General features: G+C 34.5%; 2 protein-coding genes across 2 annotated transcripts; one reads left to right on the top strand and one right to left on the bottom strand.

Moving 5' to 3' along the window:
• Window positions 1-54: 54 nt before the first annotated feature.
• On the top strand, window positions 55-14,358 carry LOC137808265 (WD40 repeat-containing protein HOS15-like). Its single transcript, XM_068609294.1, has 14 exons — window positions 55-379; window positions 2,566-2,711; window positions 2,837-3,335; window positions 3,820-3,914; window positions 4,021-4,067; window positions 5,606-5,756; window positions 7,351-7,414; window positions 8,183-8,341; window positions 8,451-8,572; window positions 12,136-12,210; window positions 12,760-12,813; window positions 12,935-13,008; window positions 13,490-13,564; window positions 13,959-14,358. The coding sequence occupies exons 1-14, from the start codon at window positions 319-321 to the stop codon at window positions 14,176-14,178; spliced, it is 1,842 nt and encodes a 613-aa protein (XP_068465395.1). The 5' UTR covers window positions 55-318; the 3' UTR covers window positions 14,179-14,358.
• A 392-nt stretch (window positions 14,359-14,750) lies between these two features.
• LOC137808264 (pentatricopeptide repeat-containing protein ELI1, chloroplastic) lies at window positions 14,751-17,247 on the bottom strand. The gene has a single exon (XM_068609293.1). The coding sequence runs from the start codon at window positions 17,034-17,036 to the stop codon at window positions 15,159-15,161; it is 1,878 nt and encodes a 625-aa protein (XP_068465394.1). The 5' UTR covers window positions 17,037-17,247; the 3' UTR covers window positions 14,751-15,158.
• Between the last annotated feature and the right edge of the window lie 3,720 nt (window positions 17,248-20,967).

Here is a 20,967-nt window from a genome sequence, read left to right as displayed (position 1 = left end):
AAAGATGAAAGAGCATGACATTGTTTTTTTTAGGTTTAAAAATAATGAATTAATGAATTAGCGAGGTGAAACATAAGCACGGAGAAGTAGAAAAAACGGAAAAGCTGTGTAAAGTAACAGAGGCAGACGGAAGGAAGCGAAGCCTTGAACCCCGTGAGCTGAGCGTAACTGCTGCAGTTTATAATCCGTTCCTCTGCTACCCCTTACCATAACATAACCGTTCACCTTCACATTCATCTCCAATTCACAGCTCAATTTTCCTCTTCATTCTCTCTCTTCAGCTACTGCTATAGGACTCATGCTCGTGTAGCGGAGAACATGGCTTCAATCTCCGCCGCCGAACTCAATTTTCTAGTTTTTCGTTACCTTCAAGAATCAGGTTCCTTCCGCTTCTTCTCTTCTCTTCTATTTTTTTTTTCTTCTTTTTGTGCTTCAAAATCTATTGATATGTGGTATACTTGTTTATTTCTCTTCTCTTTGCTCTATCTCTGTCTCTGTCTGTCTGTCTCTCTCCGTGTAAGATGTTGTCAATTTCCTAGTTTTTTTTTTCTCTTTACCTTCAACAACCAGGTTTGAATGCGCTGTCTTCATTCTGTGTTTGTGTTTCAATTTTTATTGATATGTCATATACTTGTATCTCCGTTTTTTTCTCCCTTTTTCTTTTGGGTGTGTGGGGTCTGGAAGATGTTAAGGTTTTAAATGTTTCGATGAGTATTGAGTCCTTTCTGTTTATAATTTGACATTTTCGAGCTTGTATGGGCATTTCAATGTTGTTCCAGCGGATTAGGGTTTCGTATTGCTAGAAAAAGAAAATTACTCACGAGGAAAAAAATCATCCTTCGCCTCTTTTTTGTTTGTTTTCTGGGTTGAAGATCTAAGAGGGCTGAAAATGGTTAGATCTGCTACGGAGAAAAATAGGTGTGGGGGTGTTTTGTTTTATCAGCTATGGTTTTTGATTAAGATACATTGAGACTGGAGTATATGTTCGTAATGATATGGTGCTGCCTTGTGTTTGGTATGGGTTGCAGTTCATTTTGTACCGATTGAGATGTGTATAGTGAATCAACATGATGCCTGTGACGAGCTATGATTATTTTCTGCTCCTACTTAAATATGTTTTAATCGTGGGTACTATAAATCATGAATTATATTGCAAAAAGATGGTAGGATTGTTGATTTAAAGGAGGCTTGATGAAGCTTTCATATATATGGAACTGAGTGCTCAAGGTAACTTTGAAAAGGACTCTTAGGTGGTTTGAATAATAAAATTTTGCTTGGTCTTTGGAGTAAATGTCACAGAACTGCATAACATGCGATATATAATGTTAGATATAAAACCATTCCATGACTTTTTACCAAACAGCTTTGTCATTTGGTTTTGGTTTTTTTTACTGTCATTTAATAAAAAAAACTGTCATATATGTTAAGATTATTGTTGACTTATGCTTTAAAAGTCATGCCTAAGGTGATTTCTAATTAGTTGACTGTGTAAAATCTCTACACTAATAGTGCATGTAAATTAATCTATTGAATGTTCACTTAATAGCCTAAGCTTTTGAGAAAGTTTGTTCTTGACATGGTATTAGAGCCTCTGTTCTATTTCCCAAAGGTTAGAAGTTTGATCTTTGTTATTCCCTTTGTTATAAATGAAATGCATTGTCTGTGCTTGAAGCTTATATGGCTCTCACCTTAAGTGGTTTGGTCCTGTCTATAAAAGCCCTAGTAAGGAGAGTAAATTAGATGGAGTGTAACCCCGATACAGGCTCAAAGAAGCTCATTATTTCAAATGTGTATGCAAGGAGGACCCAAAGGGAGAAAGGATCAAAGGAGAGTTTTCCAATGTAGATTAGTCATTGGCAAAGCCCGTGGATATTCCATACTGATAACATAGTTATCCCAAAAGGAGAGAAAAGAGGTACTAACTGGTTATCAGTATTGCGTGGAAATTGGGAAATGTTTTACAGAATACTGGTATAAGTGGATAAAGGCGGATTAGGTTGGAACTAAGTTGAATTTGGGACCCTTGGGAGAGTTTATGCCTCTTGAAGTGCCTAAGGGGAGTTTCTCTTATTGTTTTCTTCCTTGTTTCTACTGTAACCAGAGCTAATATCTCAGGATCTGGTCCTTAATTCCAGGTCTGAATATGTAAATAATATAGGGGTAAAGGGGACAAAAGGAAGATATCAGCGAAATCATTCAGAATAACTTTGGGGTCAATAGTTTTTTTTTATAGATATGATTTATGACAGAATGCTATGACATTGCTTGGTTTGGTCCATGTAGACACCCTCTTCTAATGGGAAAAGACTTGATTGTTGTTGTTACCTATACCTAGTAAAAGCTTTCGGGAGAGTTTGGCTTTCAAAACATCAGTCTGAATTTATTTTGTAGTGATAACAGTATGTTGTGCATTCATAAGAATTAGGAAAACTGGATGATGTTTGAGTGTATAGCATAATTTGTTTACTGGACAATAAAAAGTCATTCTTTCCATATATATGAAATTGCCATATAGCTTGCAACTGAATTGGTTTACTGGTTACTTGTGCGGCATCACTACTGCAGGTTTCACGCATGCTGCTTTTACTTTTGGTTATGAAGCTGGTATAAACAAATGCTCCATTGATGGAAATTTGGTGCCACAAGGTGCTCTTGTTACATTTGTTCAGAAGGGTCTACAGTACTTTGAGATGGAAGCCAACTTGAGTAATGTTAGCATTTTCTACTTTTTGTATTCTTGATTTATATCAACATAGCAATTATCCATTTGAGTAGACCTTTTAAGCTTTTATACCCTAGGTATCATGTTGATCAATGTTTCTTTTAAGCCTGCCAGTGTGATGCAGACCTGGAAGAAGATTTTTCATTCTTACAACCTTTGGATATTATCACAAAAGATGTGCATGAACTTAGGCAAATAATAAGTGAAAGAAGGAAAAAACTACAGAAGGAAAGAAAGAAAGAAATTGAAAAGGAGCATGAAGGAGAACGTGTACGGGCAAGAGAAAAGGAAAGACGTGAAAGGGAGAAGGAAGTTGAAAGAGATAAACGTGAAAGGGAGAAAGAAGTTGAAAGAGATAGACGTGAAAGGGAGAAAGAAGTTGAAAAGGAGAGACGTGAAAGGGAGAAAGAAGTTGAAAAGGAAAGGCGTGAAAGGGAGAAAGAAGTTGAAAAGGAAAGACGTGAAAGAGAGAAAGAACTTGAAAAGGATAGGGAGAAGGTAGAAACTGATAAAGAACGAGAACAACAGCATGGAGATCAGAATGTTAAAGACATGGTCATAGATCATGAAGATAGGATCCCTGTAAAGCATGAAGAGAATGGAGCAGTTGGAGGTAATGTGCTGTTCAGTGGAAATTGCTTACATTGTCTTTTGTAGAATATGTTTTTTCTGCATGTTTAGTACTTGTCTGCTTTTTCTTATTGAACTCTGTCCTAAATTCCTTTTCCAAATGATTTCATTTTGCTTTATCCCTTATTTTCTGTTCATCTTTACATGTTTCTATCATTGCTTGCTCTTTCTAAAATTTGTAATTTGTTTGCTTGAACATTATGGTTAGGTTATGAAGCAGGAGGAGTGATTTAATTACTAATAACTGATATTGTAGTTTGCTTGGAAATATGATTCTTTTAAAATAAGTAATTCCATTTCTTTGAAATTGCTTATCATAGTTGCGAGTGTTTTCACAACTAGAGTCCCTTGCCCCCAAATGCTGTTAATAGGAGTATTTCATTGTATGTTGCAGTAGTACACAAAAAAACAGACGGGGTCTATTTCAATTAATATTATTCTTTCATATTTTTCGTTTGCTTTAATAGGGCCAGAACCAATGGACATTTCTACGACATCAACATCTCAGCTATGTGAAATTCCTAGTTCATGTGTGACAATTTTGGAAGGTCATACATCAGAGGTTAAGTATTTCTTCAATGCTGCTTTTGTTTCTTAAATTTTCTTTTCATTTAGTGATATTTTTGTTAAACTCTCTGTTAACTTGCTTGCTCATAATCTGTTCTTAGGTGTGCGCTTGTGCATGGAGTCCTACAGGATCTCTTCTTGCATCAGGGTAGGCATCTAAATAAATGATTTCTTTTTATAAAAATATCCATTAAAAATGTGCATAACCTGATGGATAACGCGCATAATATTATTGTGTTGGTGCATATTGGATTCCATTTCTAATGCTTCCAATTTTCTTTGATTTCCTTTTTGATTGAGGAAAACTAAATGCATTGAGTTATTATTTTTTTAATTAAATCTGTTTGGAAACATTGTTTTTGGTTTTCAATTTCTGAAATTGAAAATTTTATCTTTTTTATGAAATGGAAGGTAAAATCAATATGAACTGTTTTAAAAAACTGGTGGTTTATGGAATCAGATTTTAATAGCATGTCAAAGTAGCCCCTGGCTGGTAGAGGGGCCTATTTAGTAGAGCAGTTTAGTGTAGTTGTGGTAGCTCACCCAATAGTGGGCTGAATAGCAGACACAGTGGATGGGTTGGCACTACTTTTTGATTCCAAAAATCCCTTTGAACGGAGACATTGGAGTTTTTTTGGGATTTCAATTAAAAAATGAATTCTGCAACTGTAATATTAGTGAAAATAGTAAGGAGGGCTACTATCATTTAGAAGATGATTATTAGTGATTTCCTATCTAGGAAAATTGTATCTGACTTTTGTTAGCATTGATTTCTATGTTTTGTTTAAGACATGTATGACTTTTTATTGTTAAATGAATAGTTTTGTGTATTTTTTTATCCTTTTTAAGAATTTTATATAAACTTTATAAAAAAAAGTTAAAATTGTGTTGCATCTTTGTAAAATTTTAAATATATTAAATATATCCCCAAAAGAGTTTTATATTATTTTTGTCCCTTTAAAGTTTAATTTTTTTAGGTCCTTGTTAGTTTATAAGGATAGATGGAAAACTAATGTGCATGGTGGTTTAACATGTGAATTTTACATTTAAAAGTGATTTGGTTAGATGCATAATTAACACTGTTAAAACCGTCATCCACCTAAGTTTTCCTCTTGTTATTATTACTAACAGTGACTTCAAAAATCTGTTTAAATTTTGGAAATATGAAAATAATACAAACAATTTTTTGGGAACATAATTAATGGTATTATTTCTGTTCATAAATTTCATTGAAGAACATTCAAACAGTTTAAATTATTTAATGGTATCCAATTATTAGTTACATTCCAACTATTTTAAGTGGTATCCAGTACCCATGCTTAACTATTACTGAAATAAAAGGCCAATGGAATCTCTATTTCTGTAGTTCTTTTGGCCATTTAACCCTTCTTTTTGAAGTTATAGATACAAAACTAGGCCTGGATTTTCTGTCCTTTTCTCAATCATAATTTTTGCATATGGGTTATGTAAGGTATGTATTGTCTGTGGTTGAGAATTTGGTAAACTGTAACAGACAGGTATTAAGATTAATATAAGTAATATGAATCTCGGAATTTATTCATTATGAAACTAACAAATTTTTTGCAATAGATGGAGGCAGTAGTACAGGTTATTTTTCGTCTGAATGTTTTGCTTTATGATATTAATGATATTCTTTCACTTTACCATGATCACTTGAATTTTTAGATCTGGGGATTCAACAGCTCGTATTTGGACAATAGCAGAAGGGAGATGTAAGCCTGGTTCACATAATGGCCCTTTGAGCGTGTTGGTGTTGAAGCATGTTAGGGGTAAAACAAATGAAAAAAGTAAAGATGTTACTACACTTGACTGGAATGTGAGTTCGGTTGCATATTATGATTTAAATCTAAGAAAACTACTTTCATTTTTGTTATTTACATGTTTAAATACCAAAGCTGTTTTTTTAGTTCACTGTTGTAAACTTGTGAAGCCTTCCCTCCTCCCCAAAATGTAGCAAGCTAGGTTATCAAACTTGAGAGTTTACATGAACTTGCGAAAAGTCCATAGACTTGAATTGTAAACTCCTTAGAGTTTACTTCATATAAAATAATTATTAAAACATCAAGTAATAAGATAATGAATGAATTAATTCCACAATAATGCAAAACATTAAACCTTAATAAAAAGGTAACAAGTCAAGTAGTTCATTACTATTAATCAACTTCAAACAACACCAATTAAAACATAAGTTAATGCAAGATACAAGTTAACATTTAAATAACTAAAAAAAGAGAAATATCTTCAAATCATAAAAAGATGATAGAGCTTCAAGAAATTCACAAACCACAATATTGTGGGGATAAGATTGTCGCTGTTTGCTAAGGAAGAACAAACAATAAACCAAGAAGGGGTGCAACTACGGTAACTGACACTGAGATGGGCATAGTAACTGACAAAAAATAAAGGGATGGTTATGAGAAGAGTAGCTCCATCACCGAAGCAAAGAGAAATAGCACATGGATGAGTGCCACATAGAACCCTAATCACAGGTCTTCTCCTCTCTTCCATTTTTTGAACACAAAGGGGGCATTGTTTAGAGTTAAAAAAAAAAGAACACTTGAACTTGCAAATTTGGCCACGATCCTATCGAGCCCACTCAAAGGATTCTACAAGCGAGTTACACAAAAAAAGGATAGTGGACATCTTCATGAGTTAGAACTTGAATTTGATAACCGTGATAGCAAGGGTAATATGCTATAAGATGCTATGCAAAATTTATTACAGCATAAATAAGATTTATTTACAAATGAAGAATCCTTCAAAACTAGACCTAAGAGTCGCCATTAGTTAAGCTAAAGTTGTAGGGACCACTTATTGAACCAAGTATAGCATACCAACTTTTTTGAACTCAACATTTTACATTTCTAAAGGGAATCCAATTTTAAAATCAGTTTTGATGATTTTTTAACCAAACTAATTTGGAATTATTGACTTGTATGATTGGTTTCCATCTTGTATCATTTTAAATTGGTTTTGGAAGGGTAAAAAATACCTCTAATAGTTCAAGGGTGTTGCCATCACTTGTATGCTCTCCAATATATTTTCTTTCCCGTCAGTAGAAAGAGCTAACTACTTTAATTTCTCCTCTATGTTTTGTAACTCACGTCCGTTGAACAGGGGAAGTTTGCCAAAATCATGACAATCATGGGTTTGGTTTGTCAGTTGATTAAGGTTTATAGGGGATATGTTATTATAATTCTTGTCAGGTTTGTATAGGTTATGTGAACATTGGGAAGATATTTGTTAAAAATCAAGACAATAGATAGAATTTTAAAATATTCCATAAAGTACTGATGTTTATGTATCTTTTTGTTTGAGAATATAAAGATTTTTTTCAAGATTATTATCTGTAATATTTGCTAGTAATGATTTATATCTTATGGAGAGTTCACTCTGGCCCTGTCTTACAGGGGGAGGGGACACTTCTTGCAACTGGTTCATATGATGGGCAAGCAAGAATTTGGACCACTAATGGTAGGTCATTCTTTGTATCCTTAGATTCTGTACTAGCCTTTAAGGAATTTTAATTGATGAGATAAAAGAACTAGAAGTTGCCATGGAGTCTTATTTTTGTAAGTATGCATTTGATTCCACAATCATGATAAAAAAGAAGTTCAATAGTATTTGCATGGTGTAAGTTGGTACAAGTCAGCAGCCTGTGCTTGACGGAGGATTTATAGTTATTAGTTTTTTGGTACAAGTCTACATTATTTTGGTGATTAACTCGTTATTTATTACATTCAATTAGAGAGTAATCTAAGCTGAGAGCTCACAGAACTCTATCCCTTTGTTAGTACCTGGAAATTGATTATTCTAAACTAATACCACTAGTGTTGTAATGCCAGTATTGTGGGTTGTTGATCTGGTAAATAGTTAATCATATAGTTGCTTGTGACACAATTGTTATTTTCTCTATCCAAAATGATTAGGGATGAACATGAATCGTATGTAATGTTTATTCATTCACAGAATTGTTTTAATAAATGTCAATCAGATTGATCTGTGTGCTAAGGATATTATACTTTTATCTTATACTTAGTAGTTTGTGCATGCATGAATATGCACTTATTTTTTAATGTGTCTTTTCTAGAGAATCCTCTATGGGTATTAATGTCTGATTTTTATAGTTGCATTCATTCTCTTTGGAAAAACATTGATTTCTACTTTTCATTTATTTAATTGGACTTTGGGTGTATTTGAATTTTCTTTAGGTGTTTTGACTCTGGTGCTATCTATGACTAGGTGAACTGAAGAGTACATTAAGCAAACACAAGGGACCAATATTCTCCCTTAAGTGGAATAAGAAAGGCGATTATCTCCTCACTGGAAGTTGTGATCAAACTGCAATTGTGTGGGATGTGAAAGCAGAGGAATGGAAACAACAATTTGAATTTCATTCAGGTGCAAATGAGGAATGAAGGGAAAATTCAATAAAAAGAGCTCTTAGTGAGAGTTTTCTCTACCATATTTATGAATGATTGTTTAATTTTGGGATTGATATGTTGTTTAGGTCCCACACTTGATGTTGATTGGCGCAACAATGTGTCTTTTGCCACTAGTTCCACAGACAATATGATATATGTTTGCAAAATTGGTGAAACCCGCCCTATAAAGACTTTTGCTGGACATCAGGTTTGTACATGAATTCTTATTTTGTGGAACTATGTTATAAGTGGAAATCTTTCAATGCTAACTTACACCCTATTGGGAAGAAAGGTTCATCCCATACATTCTATGCTAGTTAAATATATCCAACAAAGTTAACTAAATACATTAGTTCAGTTGATCACTGTGTGCTGCTACTTTCAAGATGAATCTTGACTTTGAGTTGCTCTACTATTTCATTATTATAATTGTAGAAATAAAGAGCAAATCCTATATAATCAAGAATATCTAAGTTATAAATGTATTATTAGAAATGCTTTTATTTATTTCCGTATCATATTTATTATTAGAGGATATCAAATGTCCCCTATTATTGTATTGGTTTCTTTTTCTCAATATGAATAAAACATTTGTATTGTCTCATAAACACGATTTTGGTTCAATGTCTCGATCTTCCCTATAGTTTAGCATGGTATCCAGGGCCTTTTTCAAAATTGTATTAATCCCACTAGGCCAACTGTTTTTAAAGGATTAGAGGTATTTTTTACCCTTCCAAAACCAATTTAAAATGATACAAGATGGAAACCAATCATAAAAGTTGATTTTTCTTTTTGTCAAAACTTTCTCCCAAGTTTGCATTCATTATTCTAGCTCTACTTCCAACTAGTTCTTCGGCGAAGTTTTGGTGACCACCATTTTCTTTGCCAAACACAAGGTTATTGAAGTTCATTTGATAGTCCGATCTACTATTCCCTTTCCTTATGTTATATTTTAAAAAAATGCCTTAGAAGACCCCATCAACATCCAAAACAAATTCTCTAATCTTTTCTAACCATATTGTTAGTACTGAGAAGATGGACAACTCTAACCATTCCACTTGGACTTCCAAAATCCAGTTATGGTTAAGTGGGTTGGGCTACATATCCCATCTCACTTCAACGGTTGAATCCATTCCTACTGAATTTGAATAATGGATAAAGATCAATGCTTAACTATGTAATGTTATTAACTCCACTATTTACAGCTCACTCAAACCTATTTTCTATCCCTATGAGACGTTTACTACTCCCCATTATGAAAATCTAAGTTATCATTGGATTTCCTCCATACATTATACTTGTTTGTCCTTGTTATCTTTTGTTCCCATTCCTAGGTCTCCAAGTAAAATTTTATCTCACGTAAAGTGGGAACAAGTGATGATTGATGAGATGTGTGCCTTTCAAAGTAGTGGTAGTTGGAAGTTGGTTCCTCATCCAATAGACAAATCAATTGTTGGGTGTCGGTGACCAAGATTATATTATAGGCTCTTTCTTTCATGTTACCAAATGACATCGATTTTACTTCTCTTTTCCATTGCATCTATTCACCACTGGACTCTGTTTCAACTTGACATAAAAAAGTGCCTTTTTACATAGTGATCTTGATGAAGAAGTCTACATGGGGTAATCTTCTGGTTTTGTTGCTCAGGGGAGACATATAATGTGGTACGTCGTCTATGTAGGTCTTTTTGGATTGCCATCATACCATGCATGGTTTGGGCATTTTTGGATTGTCATCCAACACTGTAGAATGATACAAGTGAGGCTGATCATTCTTTATTTTATTGTTAGTCTCCCTAAGGATTTGTCTATCTCATTGTATATATGGATGACATTGTTATCACAAACAACAAGAGGGTATTGTACAAAAAACATTATCTTGCTACAAAAGATCTTGGATACCTGAGTCATTTCCTTAGTATAGAAGTTGTACAATCCAATGATGGATTGGTCATATCTAAGAGACATTCTAGAAGAATCATGGATGTTAATTGCTAAGCCTGTGGAAACACCAATGGATTCAGATGACAAACTTTTACCCAACAAAGGATAATCGTTTTCTACTAAAGGGAGATACAAAACGTTAGTTGCAAGGTAGTTTAAATTGAGATTGTGGTTAGGATCGTGGAGGGTTCACAAAATCGTAAATTGTGGGAACTTAACACAGATTGTAGATTTTTACTTTCTACAAAAGTATGGTGCATACATACACTCACAATCCCTCTGAAAATAACGTAAATAATTCAAACAAAACCAATCACTTTGTGAAAGCGGAAACTAACCATGACTTGTGACTACAATTGCTTTTCGGCGAGCAAGGAGATGCAAAAGAAACCACACGCGGGTGAAGAAATGAAACAAAATGCATGTAGATAAAGCAAAAATGAAATACACTAGGTGTCGCACCAAACTAAAACCACACACAAATAAAGAAACAAAATCGCACCAAGCATCACACTACACCAGAATAGGAAAAGGTGAAGACCTCATGTAGAGTTGAAGACGAAGCCATTTTTTTGTATGTGAAGAAGAGGGAAAATCATTCTTTTATTGGGCTTGAAATGAACAAAAACTGCTGACTTGAATCGTTGACCTAAAACAAAGCTCAGTGGCATCGTTAGTTTGATTTTATGCTACAATCCCACTGATATTGCATTGTTCTGATCATGCATAGGCACTAAAACAAGCACAAGGTTCAAAATTGTGGAATCGTACGATTCCACGATCTAACTCTCAATTTTGACTATATGGTTAGTTGGTAAGCTAAATTACCTCAATGTGACTCATCCTAACTTTGTGGTGAGCGTAATGAGTCAATTTTCAAATTCTCCTTATCAAGACCATTGGGATGTAGTAGTGTGAATCCTAATGTATGTTAAAAAGACTCTAAGAAAAGACCTCATTTATAAAGATAAGGAAAATACTCAAATTGTTAGGTATTATGATATTGACCAGGAAGGATCACCAACCAATAGATGCTGCACTTTGGGGCACTGTGTTCTTGTTCGTTGTAATTTAATATGGAAAAGTTAGAGACAAAATGTTGTAGCAATATCAAATACAAAAGCACGCCCCACTTTGGGGTACTATGTTCTTGTTGGTGGTAATTTAATATCGTGAAAAAGAGACATAATGTTGTAGGAATATCAAATACATGGCAATGACATTGGTCACTGTGACCTCATATGGCTAAAACAACTCTTCAAAAAGCTTAATATTGAAGAAAGTTACAGAATGCATCTTATATGTGACAACAAGGCATTATTACACATTGCCTCTAATCCTCTCTTCCATGAGAGGACCAAACTTTTTAAGGCTCACTGTCATTTCTTAAGAGAAAAATGGAGTCTTGAGACATCATTAGATTTGTCAATTGTAGTAATATGTATATGTATGATATTAAAAATGTTTTGATTTATTCCCATATAATATCTTTATTATTAGAGGATGTCAAATCTCTATTTATTATTTTGATTTCTTTTTTTAATTTAAACAAAAACATGTGTTTCCTCAGAAACATACAATCAGCTCTCTCTCTCTCTCTCCCATATAGTTTAACAACTTGTATTTTTTTTGTAATTTGGTCTTGATCAGGTAAAATCCACTTAACCAGATTATAGGGTTTACTTGTTTGCATTTTACGTCATAGTTTTTTGACTGAGGTTATTAAATCATCAAAGATCTGAATTTTATCTGTTGAGTGTTTGGAAAGCCAGTAGTTAGAGATATTTCTTTACATTACATCCGCTAATGACCTTACTGCATTTTCAGGGAGAAGTTAATTGTGTCAAATGGGATCCGACTGGTTCATTGCTGGCCTCATGTTCTGATGACATCACAGCAAAGGTAATAGTTGACCACTTAGTAACTAACCTCGTGATCTTATTATTTAATATTGGGGAAAACTCATGTCCCATTTTGATGAGAGAAAAGGCTGAAATAGTTTATGAAAGTAGAGGGCATCTCTTGCTGGTTTTATGAGATTCAGTTAAACTCAATTTTACATTCTAAGGTGATATCAGTACCTATCCTACTTTTGTTATTGGACCACCTACCATATAACTAACAGCAAGTCCAATGGTGTGTGTAAGCGGGTATTTTGGGAAAAAACTAAGTCTCACATTGACTAGAGAGAAAGCTAGAGAGTATATATATAAGTGGAAGATAACTCTCACTTCACAAATCAATGTTGTAGGATTGAGTTAAACATAAATCTACACTCCTAGATCTATGTTATTATCATACTAATTATATTATTTTGTCTGATACTGCAGGCAATTGTTTTGATATTTTTATAAAATTACTTATTGTCTGAAATTTGAAGTCATCTTTGATAATACAGTATGTTGGTTTGATGTTCTTGTTTGGATTGGTTGTGTTGTGATTGTTTTGTAGATATGGAGTATGAAGCAGGATACATATCTTCATGACTTAAAGGAGCATTCCAAGGTACCCTGAGTTTTGTCTGTTTTCCTGTGTCTTCCGTTTGTGTCTGCATATTGTAATTTGCCATTTTAATTCTTGATGTGTTATGCATGTTGTGGGGAAAACTAAATAATTTGCTTTGTAGGAGATATATACCATCCGATGGAGCCCCACTGGTCCTGGTACAAATAATCCTAATCATAAACTTGTTTTGGCCAGGTAAGTTAGTTTCATGGTGAAATTAGGTTCTCCAGTTGTGATTTACATACATGCATCTGTGTATGATTTCTCCAAACTTAGAATGTTGTTTTACTCTGCTTCTGGATCCCTGAATCCTAGTCGATGGATGTGGACTTCATTTCTTCAGTCCGTAATGATGTTTTATCTTGTATGTTGCCTTTGGCAGGTTGCTGATTCCAATTGATTATAATTGTGTTCACTTAGTGTTATACTGTTTTGCCTCTTTGATTGACCATCCCTAAATTTCAAATTCTTTAACTTAAACAAGGTTTACATTCTATATATTTGACTGCTGTAGAGAATTTGTTAAAGTACTCTTTTAAACTTTTTGTAAATTATTCCCCTCTTGACAGTTTGATTATGATGATGGGTGCCTGCTTGCTATTTTTTCTTTTGTTGGATACTTTTTGGAATTTAGTTTTCATTTTAAAAACATTGCAGTCATCTTCCATTTTTGCAGTGCTTCATTTGACTCAACTGTAAAGCTGTGGGATGTAGAACTCGGGAAACTTATCTACAGCTTGGATGGACACAGGTACCGTTTTTATAGATGAAATTTATTTATTTGAGGGTCTTCTGAGCTCTAGTTTATTCTTACGTAAGGGTATTCTGTGAATATCAGCCTCTTTTCATTCTCAGTTTCGAAGTTGTAGACTGAGAGGAGGCTGATCAACATTTAATCTAACCTTCAATTTGAAGTTTCACCAATGCAAGACCTTTATAAACACCTTTTTGTTTTGAACGCTTTTTGTTTTGAACACTGTTTTTAAAACAATTCCACACTAAGCAATAAATTTCCCGTCAAAATTCTATTTTCGAAAATTGTTTCCAGAATATAAACGTTAATAGAACAATCACTTCCAAATATTCTCGCACAATAAGCGAGGCCGTGAGTTTTGTTTCCCTGATATGTCTATTTGATTCTACAGGCATCCCGTATATTCTGTTGCTTTTAGTCCCAATGGTGAGTATTTAGTTAGCGGGTCTCTTGACCGATCCATGCACATATGGTCATTGAAAGAAGGCAAGATTGTCAAGACATACACGGGCAATGGAGGCATTTTTGAGGTCTGTTGGAATAAGGAGGGGGATAAGATTGCTGCATGTTTTGCCAATAATACAGTTTGTGTTTTGGATTTCAGAATGTAATATCTATGAAGGACTAGTAAATTAAATTATTTCTTTTCCACCCTTGAGATGAGATCGGTGGAAGTGTATTTTGAGTGGGTGGGTAGGTTACCCATTTTAACCATAGTTGTAGGTATAACTCATTGTTCGTGGATCCTGTTGTAATTTGCTATAACTTAAAGTAAAATGTAGTTTGTAGGAGTGTATTCTTAATAAGCAAAATGTATAGATTTAGAACATCCTGCACAAGTATCGGTTGACTTGTGTATTGTGTCTACTTACCTTTCTTGCATTTTAGGCCCCTTTGATCCTTTAAGGTAACTTATGAAGGAAATGCGGAAGGGAAAGTTATTGGTAAATAATATCGTGTTTAACAGCTCGATAAAAGGAAGGAGGAGAATTAGATTTCCCCGCGGGCGCAACGAAGTATAAACTTTATTTTTGGTGGGACGCGTAGCAGCACTAAACAATTATTCTGGGGTCCTAGACCACCATTTCATCGATACTGTAGATGACACGGGAACGTAATAATAAACTAGAGCATTAGATGTCAAGTAATAAAGTAATAACAAGACGTCTCTAATACGTTCAAGGGTCAGAAAAGGAATAGATTAAATTATTGAGTAATGAGATGTAAAGAACTGAACCAGGAGCAACGTGTTACCCAATACACAACCCAATCCCACTAAGACCTCATTATACAGTTGAGGCTGACTCGGAATGATTAGTATCTTGATGTTTTTTAGATGACAGTTGTTTATTGACAATTATGAATGGTGAGGAATAGCAAGGATTTAAGTAACAATTACATATATAATTTTATAGATTATAAGTGACATGTTAATATACAATAGGAATTCGATCTTGAATTTTAGAACCTGTGCATCTCTTAGTACGTTAGCTGCTATTGCATCCAAAGCTAATGTCAGCAAAAGCAGCAGATCTGGTGCTTCTCTTTTAGAAGAAAGGAACTTTATGTAAAAAAATATAATAAATTAAGTTCACCAGTAATCACCACATGAACACGAACCGTTCTCAAAGTGGTGGAACCGATTCCGGTCTCTCATTATTATTTTTCGGCCAGAGATCTTGGACATCATCTTCATCACGGCATGACAATCCAAACACACTCGAAGGTTCTTTATAATCTTAATTGTGGTTCCTGGACTGGTACTTAAAAGCCCAAATGCTAAGGCAAGCTTCTCACTGTGAACTTCCAACGATTGCTCTTTCTGTTGCTCCCCTATATCATGCAATACAACATCTATTTTTGGGGTATAACCGCGTGCCTTGAGCCAACAATTCATTTCCTCGAGCATCGAATATATATCCTTGCTTCGCCGGTGTCTTAAATCACCAGCAAGAAACTCGTGCACCCTGTTGTCAACTTCAATTGAACTACAACCAGGTTCCTTCTCAACCCCACTCCCTTTCATAAATGATCTGACCTTAGCCACACCATCCCAGTTACGAGCAGCAGCATACATGTTAGAGACAAGGACACAAGTCCCTGAAGTAGCCAAATCATTACTCACAAGAAACTTCGCAACCTCCTCTCCCAAAGAAACATCGTTATGGATTCTACAAGCCCAAAGCAAAGTCCCCCACAGGACAGGATCAGGCTCAACCTCCATGCTTCTCACAAGGTCATAAGCTTCTCGCACACGCCCAGCACGGCCAAGAAGATTAACCATACACCCATAATGCTCAACCTTTGGTTCCATCTCATACCTATCCCTCATCAAATCGAAAACCTCCCATCCTTTGCCAACCAAACCAGCATGCGCACATGCAGTCAAAACAGCAACAAAAGTAATATCTGAGGGTCTCACTCCAACACAAAGCATCTCATGAAACAACTGCAATGCCTCATCACCAAACCCATGTATGCCATACCCCATAATCAACGAATTCCACGCCACCACATCTTTTCCCTCCATCCCATCAAACACCTTGCGCGCATCATCCAAACCCCCACATTTGCAGTACATATCAACCAACGCAGTGCCCACACGTAAGTTTACCTTGACCCCAACCCCAACACCATTATTCTCAACATACGAATGCACCCACCTACCACACTCCAACGCACCAAGCTGGCCACAAGACGACAAAACTGCCAACACAGTTATCTCATTGGGCCTAACCTTCTTACCCAGCATTTCCCTAAAAAGCACCAAAGCCTCATTCGGACACCCATGCTGAGCATACCCATCAATCATCACGTTCCAACACACCACATCCTTCACCCCCATCTCTTCAAACAACAACCGCGCCTCTCGGAGCATCCCATGTTTTGCGTAGCAAGTAAGCATGGCAGTCAAAGAAACCAAACTCCTCTCAGGCATTGCGTCAAACAGTTTCTGCGCGGACACAACATCACCGCCTCGTGCGTAGGCATCAACGAGGCTCGTGGAGACGTAAAGGTCGGAACTTAGACCCAACTTAACGGCGTGAGAGTGAACGACTGTGGTGGGTTCGAGGGTGCAACCTTTGAGGAGGGAAGAGAGGGTGAAGGCGTTGGGTTGAACGTAGTGGGCTAGCATTTGGGCGTAGTAAGAGAGGGCGCAGTCGCAGAGACCGGAGTGGGCATGGGCGTTGATGATGGAGGTCCATAGGAAGACGTTAGGGGCTGGGGTGAGGTTGAAGAGGGTGACGGAATGGTGGAGGAGGCCGAGGGAGGTGTAGGAGCGTTGGAGCTTGAAGTTGAGGATTGGGTGGTGGTGGAGGCCGCGACGGAGGAGTGCAGCGTGGATTTGGAGAAGGTGGCTTATGGATTTAGATTTGTCGATTAGGAGGGCGAGGTTATCCACCTGACCAGAGGCTGACGTTGCCGAAGGTGGTGCCGTCGTGAATACACTCACTTGGATTGGGCTCATCTTTCTTTATACACCACTTCACTCCCACACATTGCATCTGTGCCCATTTTAACTGCTTGTTCGCCCAAATTCTATTATTATTTAGATAATTTATTATTTTGGAAAATTTTCCCAAATTGACTTTCACAAAATTTATTCATGACATCGAACTTTCGGATCCCAATATATTTTTCTAAAAGGATTTTATTATTTAATAAATTAAAAGGTTTGTTCAATTTGGAACGTTCTTACACTTAAGCAGTCTACCCACCTTTAAGGTGTAGAATTTCACCTTTTCAATCAAACTCTCACTTACTCAAAATTATTGATATGGGGAATTTCTTTTAAAATTATAGAAAATAAATAGATCATGTTTGAAAAATAAAAGAAAGAGTGTTACTGAGTTTACTATTATTTTTTTTATAATTAACTGAAATCGTATTTTAAAAGAATAGTTTTAATTTTTTTTCTAGTATTAAATAAATTGTGCATGTTAAACATAGCTTCATCTTTTATGTAAAATGACAATAATATTTAAAGTCAACTTTTTGAAATTTTTAGCGGGTTTTAGTGTTAGAAGAACAAGAAAACAGCACAAAGAAAACATGGGAGCATCTCATGACTTTTGAGAATCATGTATAATTTGATTTGCATTCCAAATTTCAATCGAACATCAGGTTCCTTGCCTTGCCCGATAGAAAGTTGGGCTATATGAATTTAATTGAAGAGCTGTTTCGTGCATCCATTAAATAGGTGAGCTCTTTCTGAAACATACTGAAGTTGTTTAATTTTGGAAAATACATTTTAGAACGTATCATATACGTTCCAGAAAGTTTGTTTTGATTTTTTTTTTTTATGAAAAATGTTTTCTAGAAAGTTTTCATAAAAGAGTTACTAAAAAAAAGGATAAAAAAGTCTTCTTAAGAATTAATGGGTGTAGGATGAATTTTGATATGGTGTAAGAAGAAACACCGTGATGGAAGTTGGAAACCCGCATGCATATGCATGGTTGTTGCATTCTGCACCCATGTTTTAAACTCGCACCCCTATGGAGGTGGTGGAATGTAAACCAATTTTACATATTTGTAAACTAATTTTCTTTTCCCTTTCTCCCTCATTTCATCTTTTTCTTCTATTGTGCACCCCCATTTTCTTTGCCTTGCTCGTGTGTGTGTGTTATAGGCTTGCCGAAACAACATTATTTAACTTAAGTCTCAAAGACTTAAGTTAAATAATTTTGAAATCTCTCGTTTCCAAATTGAGGCAGCGGTGTTTAATAACAAGTTGTTGCTATTGTGCAATAATAACTATGAAATAAGGGTTTTTATTTTAATCTTTGTGAAAAATTGACACCGCATATAAATAATTAAATAATTTCAAATTTTTCTTTGTAGTAAATCTTTTGTTGGTCTCTATGCAATATTTTCAACTGATAAATAGTTCACTATAATCATTGGATTGTACTGTGAAATCTCTACCGCTCAAGCAATATGTCCTTTTAATTCAACGAAGTTATTTGTTTAGAGAAAATAAAAGTCATATTGGCTTTAAGTTTTACTCATGGTGGAATGAAACCATAACATTTCCATCTCTCAATATTTTTTTAATTATTTATACATATCTTAACTTTTTCTAGTAAATCAATACTATACTATATATTTTTTCCTATATTTAATCCCAACTTATGAAGGTTTACACAAGAGAGATTTCTCATTAATCTTTATATATTTCATCGTGACTTATGATAGACGAGAAAATTGGGAATGAGCATATTCGACAAACCTATCAATCAATTCAATATAAGAATTTTGAATAGTATTAGTTGAATTTCCGCAATTTTTTAATTAGATTCATTCTACCTTAACTCACCTTAATTGAGTTAGATTGATTTGGACAACTGGGTTATAAGTTTTGAATTTTCCCCTCAAATTTATAACTTCAAAATAAATTTTTATATATAATATTTTTTAAAGATAAACTATATTATTTAATATCTAAACAATTAAATAATTTAATATTGTTATAATCACTTACACTTTTTTGGTTGAATTGGTTTTTGAATTCAACAAATAGAAATCTTAATCTAATCTGTGAAAGATTAAGTCATATTGGATTGAGTTAAATTTGGAATTATAGAATCTAATAAAGAGCCCTACAAAATCAAATAAAGAAAAAAAAAATCAATTCTTCTTAAACCTTATACAATTATATTACGAATGATCATATTTAACATAATTACATATTTAGGATTTTAACTCAAGACTACTTTATATGATTCTGTATTCATTCATTCATAATCTATGTATTTTGGTAGTAAAATGATATGTGATATGGGGAAACACAGAGATACACAGGGAGTGGAATGAGAACTCCATTACAATTAGAGAAGGATGGCATGTGGAAGTTAGTTCATGCTACGGTAACCTTGGTTCTCCATATTTATCTGTCAAGAACAATAGGAACACTCCTGTAGTTAAATTTGAGTAGGCAAAGTCCTGGAACTAGTCGTTTATTATTTTCAATCTTAACTTTTGTCTATCTATCTTAAACTCTTCTTTTCCTAATCATATATATCTTTTTCTTTTTTCCCTCTTTCTCCCAAGATGCATATAACATACACTCTCCTTATTAGGTGTGATAAAAAACAAAATCTTTGTTTATGATTACTGAGATATTATTCAGCAAGTTCCTGCGCCAATGCTTTGGTTTGGGCGGTGAGCATGGCGAGAGGAGAGTGGTCTAGTAGCTCCTGCTGGGCTAGTGCGAGATTGATGCATATATATTATTATTGTCACATGTGAGGCACATTCGTTTGCTTTATAGTTTTGATCACGTGCAGTGTTACAACTTTGAGCAGCATTATGCCCCACAAGAGGAAAGATTATGCAGCGTACTGTTACCTTTCCTTCCATCTATTCTTGTTCTGGTATTGCATGGATGTTAGGGCTGATTTCAACGTCTACCTTCAAACTCACCAATTATGAGGCACTTGTGTTTTTCTTGATTTTGGAAGCTTTGGACGTTGTCCCTGCATTATTAGATACCAGAATACACTACTGTTTCAATATGCTGCCACGTCTTACCCGTTCTGGGAAAGAAAACCCTACATTCCATATATATTAAAATGGGAAAAGGATGGAATAGTTTTAAAATTTGATATTTTTCCAGAAGACTCATCTCTGTTCCCTCCACCCTCAACTTGGTTTTGTGACAGTCTGTCTCTTCGATATTGTGCCTATCGAACTTGGTGAAAAAGGTCAAAAGTCAATACTTTGGTGGAATAGGAAAAATAGCAATAACAAGAAAAAAAAAAGTTGTGGTATTAAACTAAAGGGTGGTAACAAAGTTCTTTGGTATTAAAATTACAACAATATCCTTACATAATCATATTCATAAGAAAAATATTATTTTGACACCCACTTTTGCATTGCTCCAAATTACACCTTTCAAATAATAGAAGTTATGAAATGTAAAAGGATATTTTTGTCATTTGAAGAGGTGTAATTTAGAGTAAGAGGTGTCAAATTATCATTGCTCTATTCATAAAAAGTTAAGTAATGCACACTTAATCAGATAATTAATATGAATGATGGTATAATTAATATGAATGATAAAGTTCATCATTTAAAAGTAACATACAAATGTCACATCTCTATTTGATTATTTGATGAGTATATTTTTAATTATATTTAGTTTGATTTTCTTGTACTAGAATTGAAAATAGATTTCCTATTTTAAATAAAATTTACTTAGTTAAGATTTTTTTTATTAACAAATAAAAAATATATTAAATAAAAAGAAAAAGAAATTTAAGCCAAAGAGATACTATCTTTTTAGGCTCAAAATCATCCAACTTACAAAATCACTCCTCCTTAAAAAAGTTATCATTCTCAGTATCACTGAAGTAACAAAATTTAGCATAAATAGTTGTATATGACCATCAACGAAAAAA

The sequence above is a fragment of the Phaseolus vulgaris genome, chromosome 3 (assembly GCF_000499845.2).
Source record: "Phaseolus vulgaris cultivar G19833 chromosome 3, P. vulgaris v2.0, whole genome shotgun sequence".
In the NCBI taxonomy this organism is placed as follows: domain Eukaryota; kingdom Viridiplantae; phylum Streptophyta; class Magnoliopsida; order Fabales; family Fabaceae; genus Phaseolus; species Phaseolus vulgaris.
Note: the sequence above shows the minus strand (reverse complement) of the source record. Positions and strands in the feature narration are given on the sequence as shown.

Coding starts and splice junctions, on each gene's coding strand:
- LOC137808265 (XM_068609294.1), top strand. CDS start 319: ATGGCTTCAATCTCCGCCGCCGAACTCAATTTTCTAGTTTTTCGTTAC. Junction 380..2,565: donor TCGTTACCTTCAAGAATCAG/GTTCCTTCCGCT, acceptor TCACTACTGCAG/GTTTCACGCATGCTGCTTTT. Junction 3,915..4,020: donor TGGAAGGTCATACATCAGAG/GTTAAGTATTTC, acceptor ATCTGTTCTTAG/GTGTGCGCTTGTGCATGGAG.
- LOC137808264 (XM_068609293.1), bottom strand. CDS start 17,036: ATGAGCCCAATCCAAGTGAGTGTATTCACGACGGCACCACCTTCGGCA.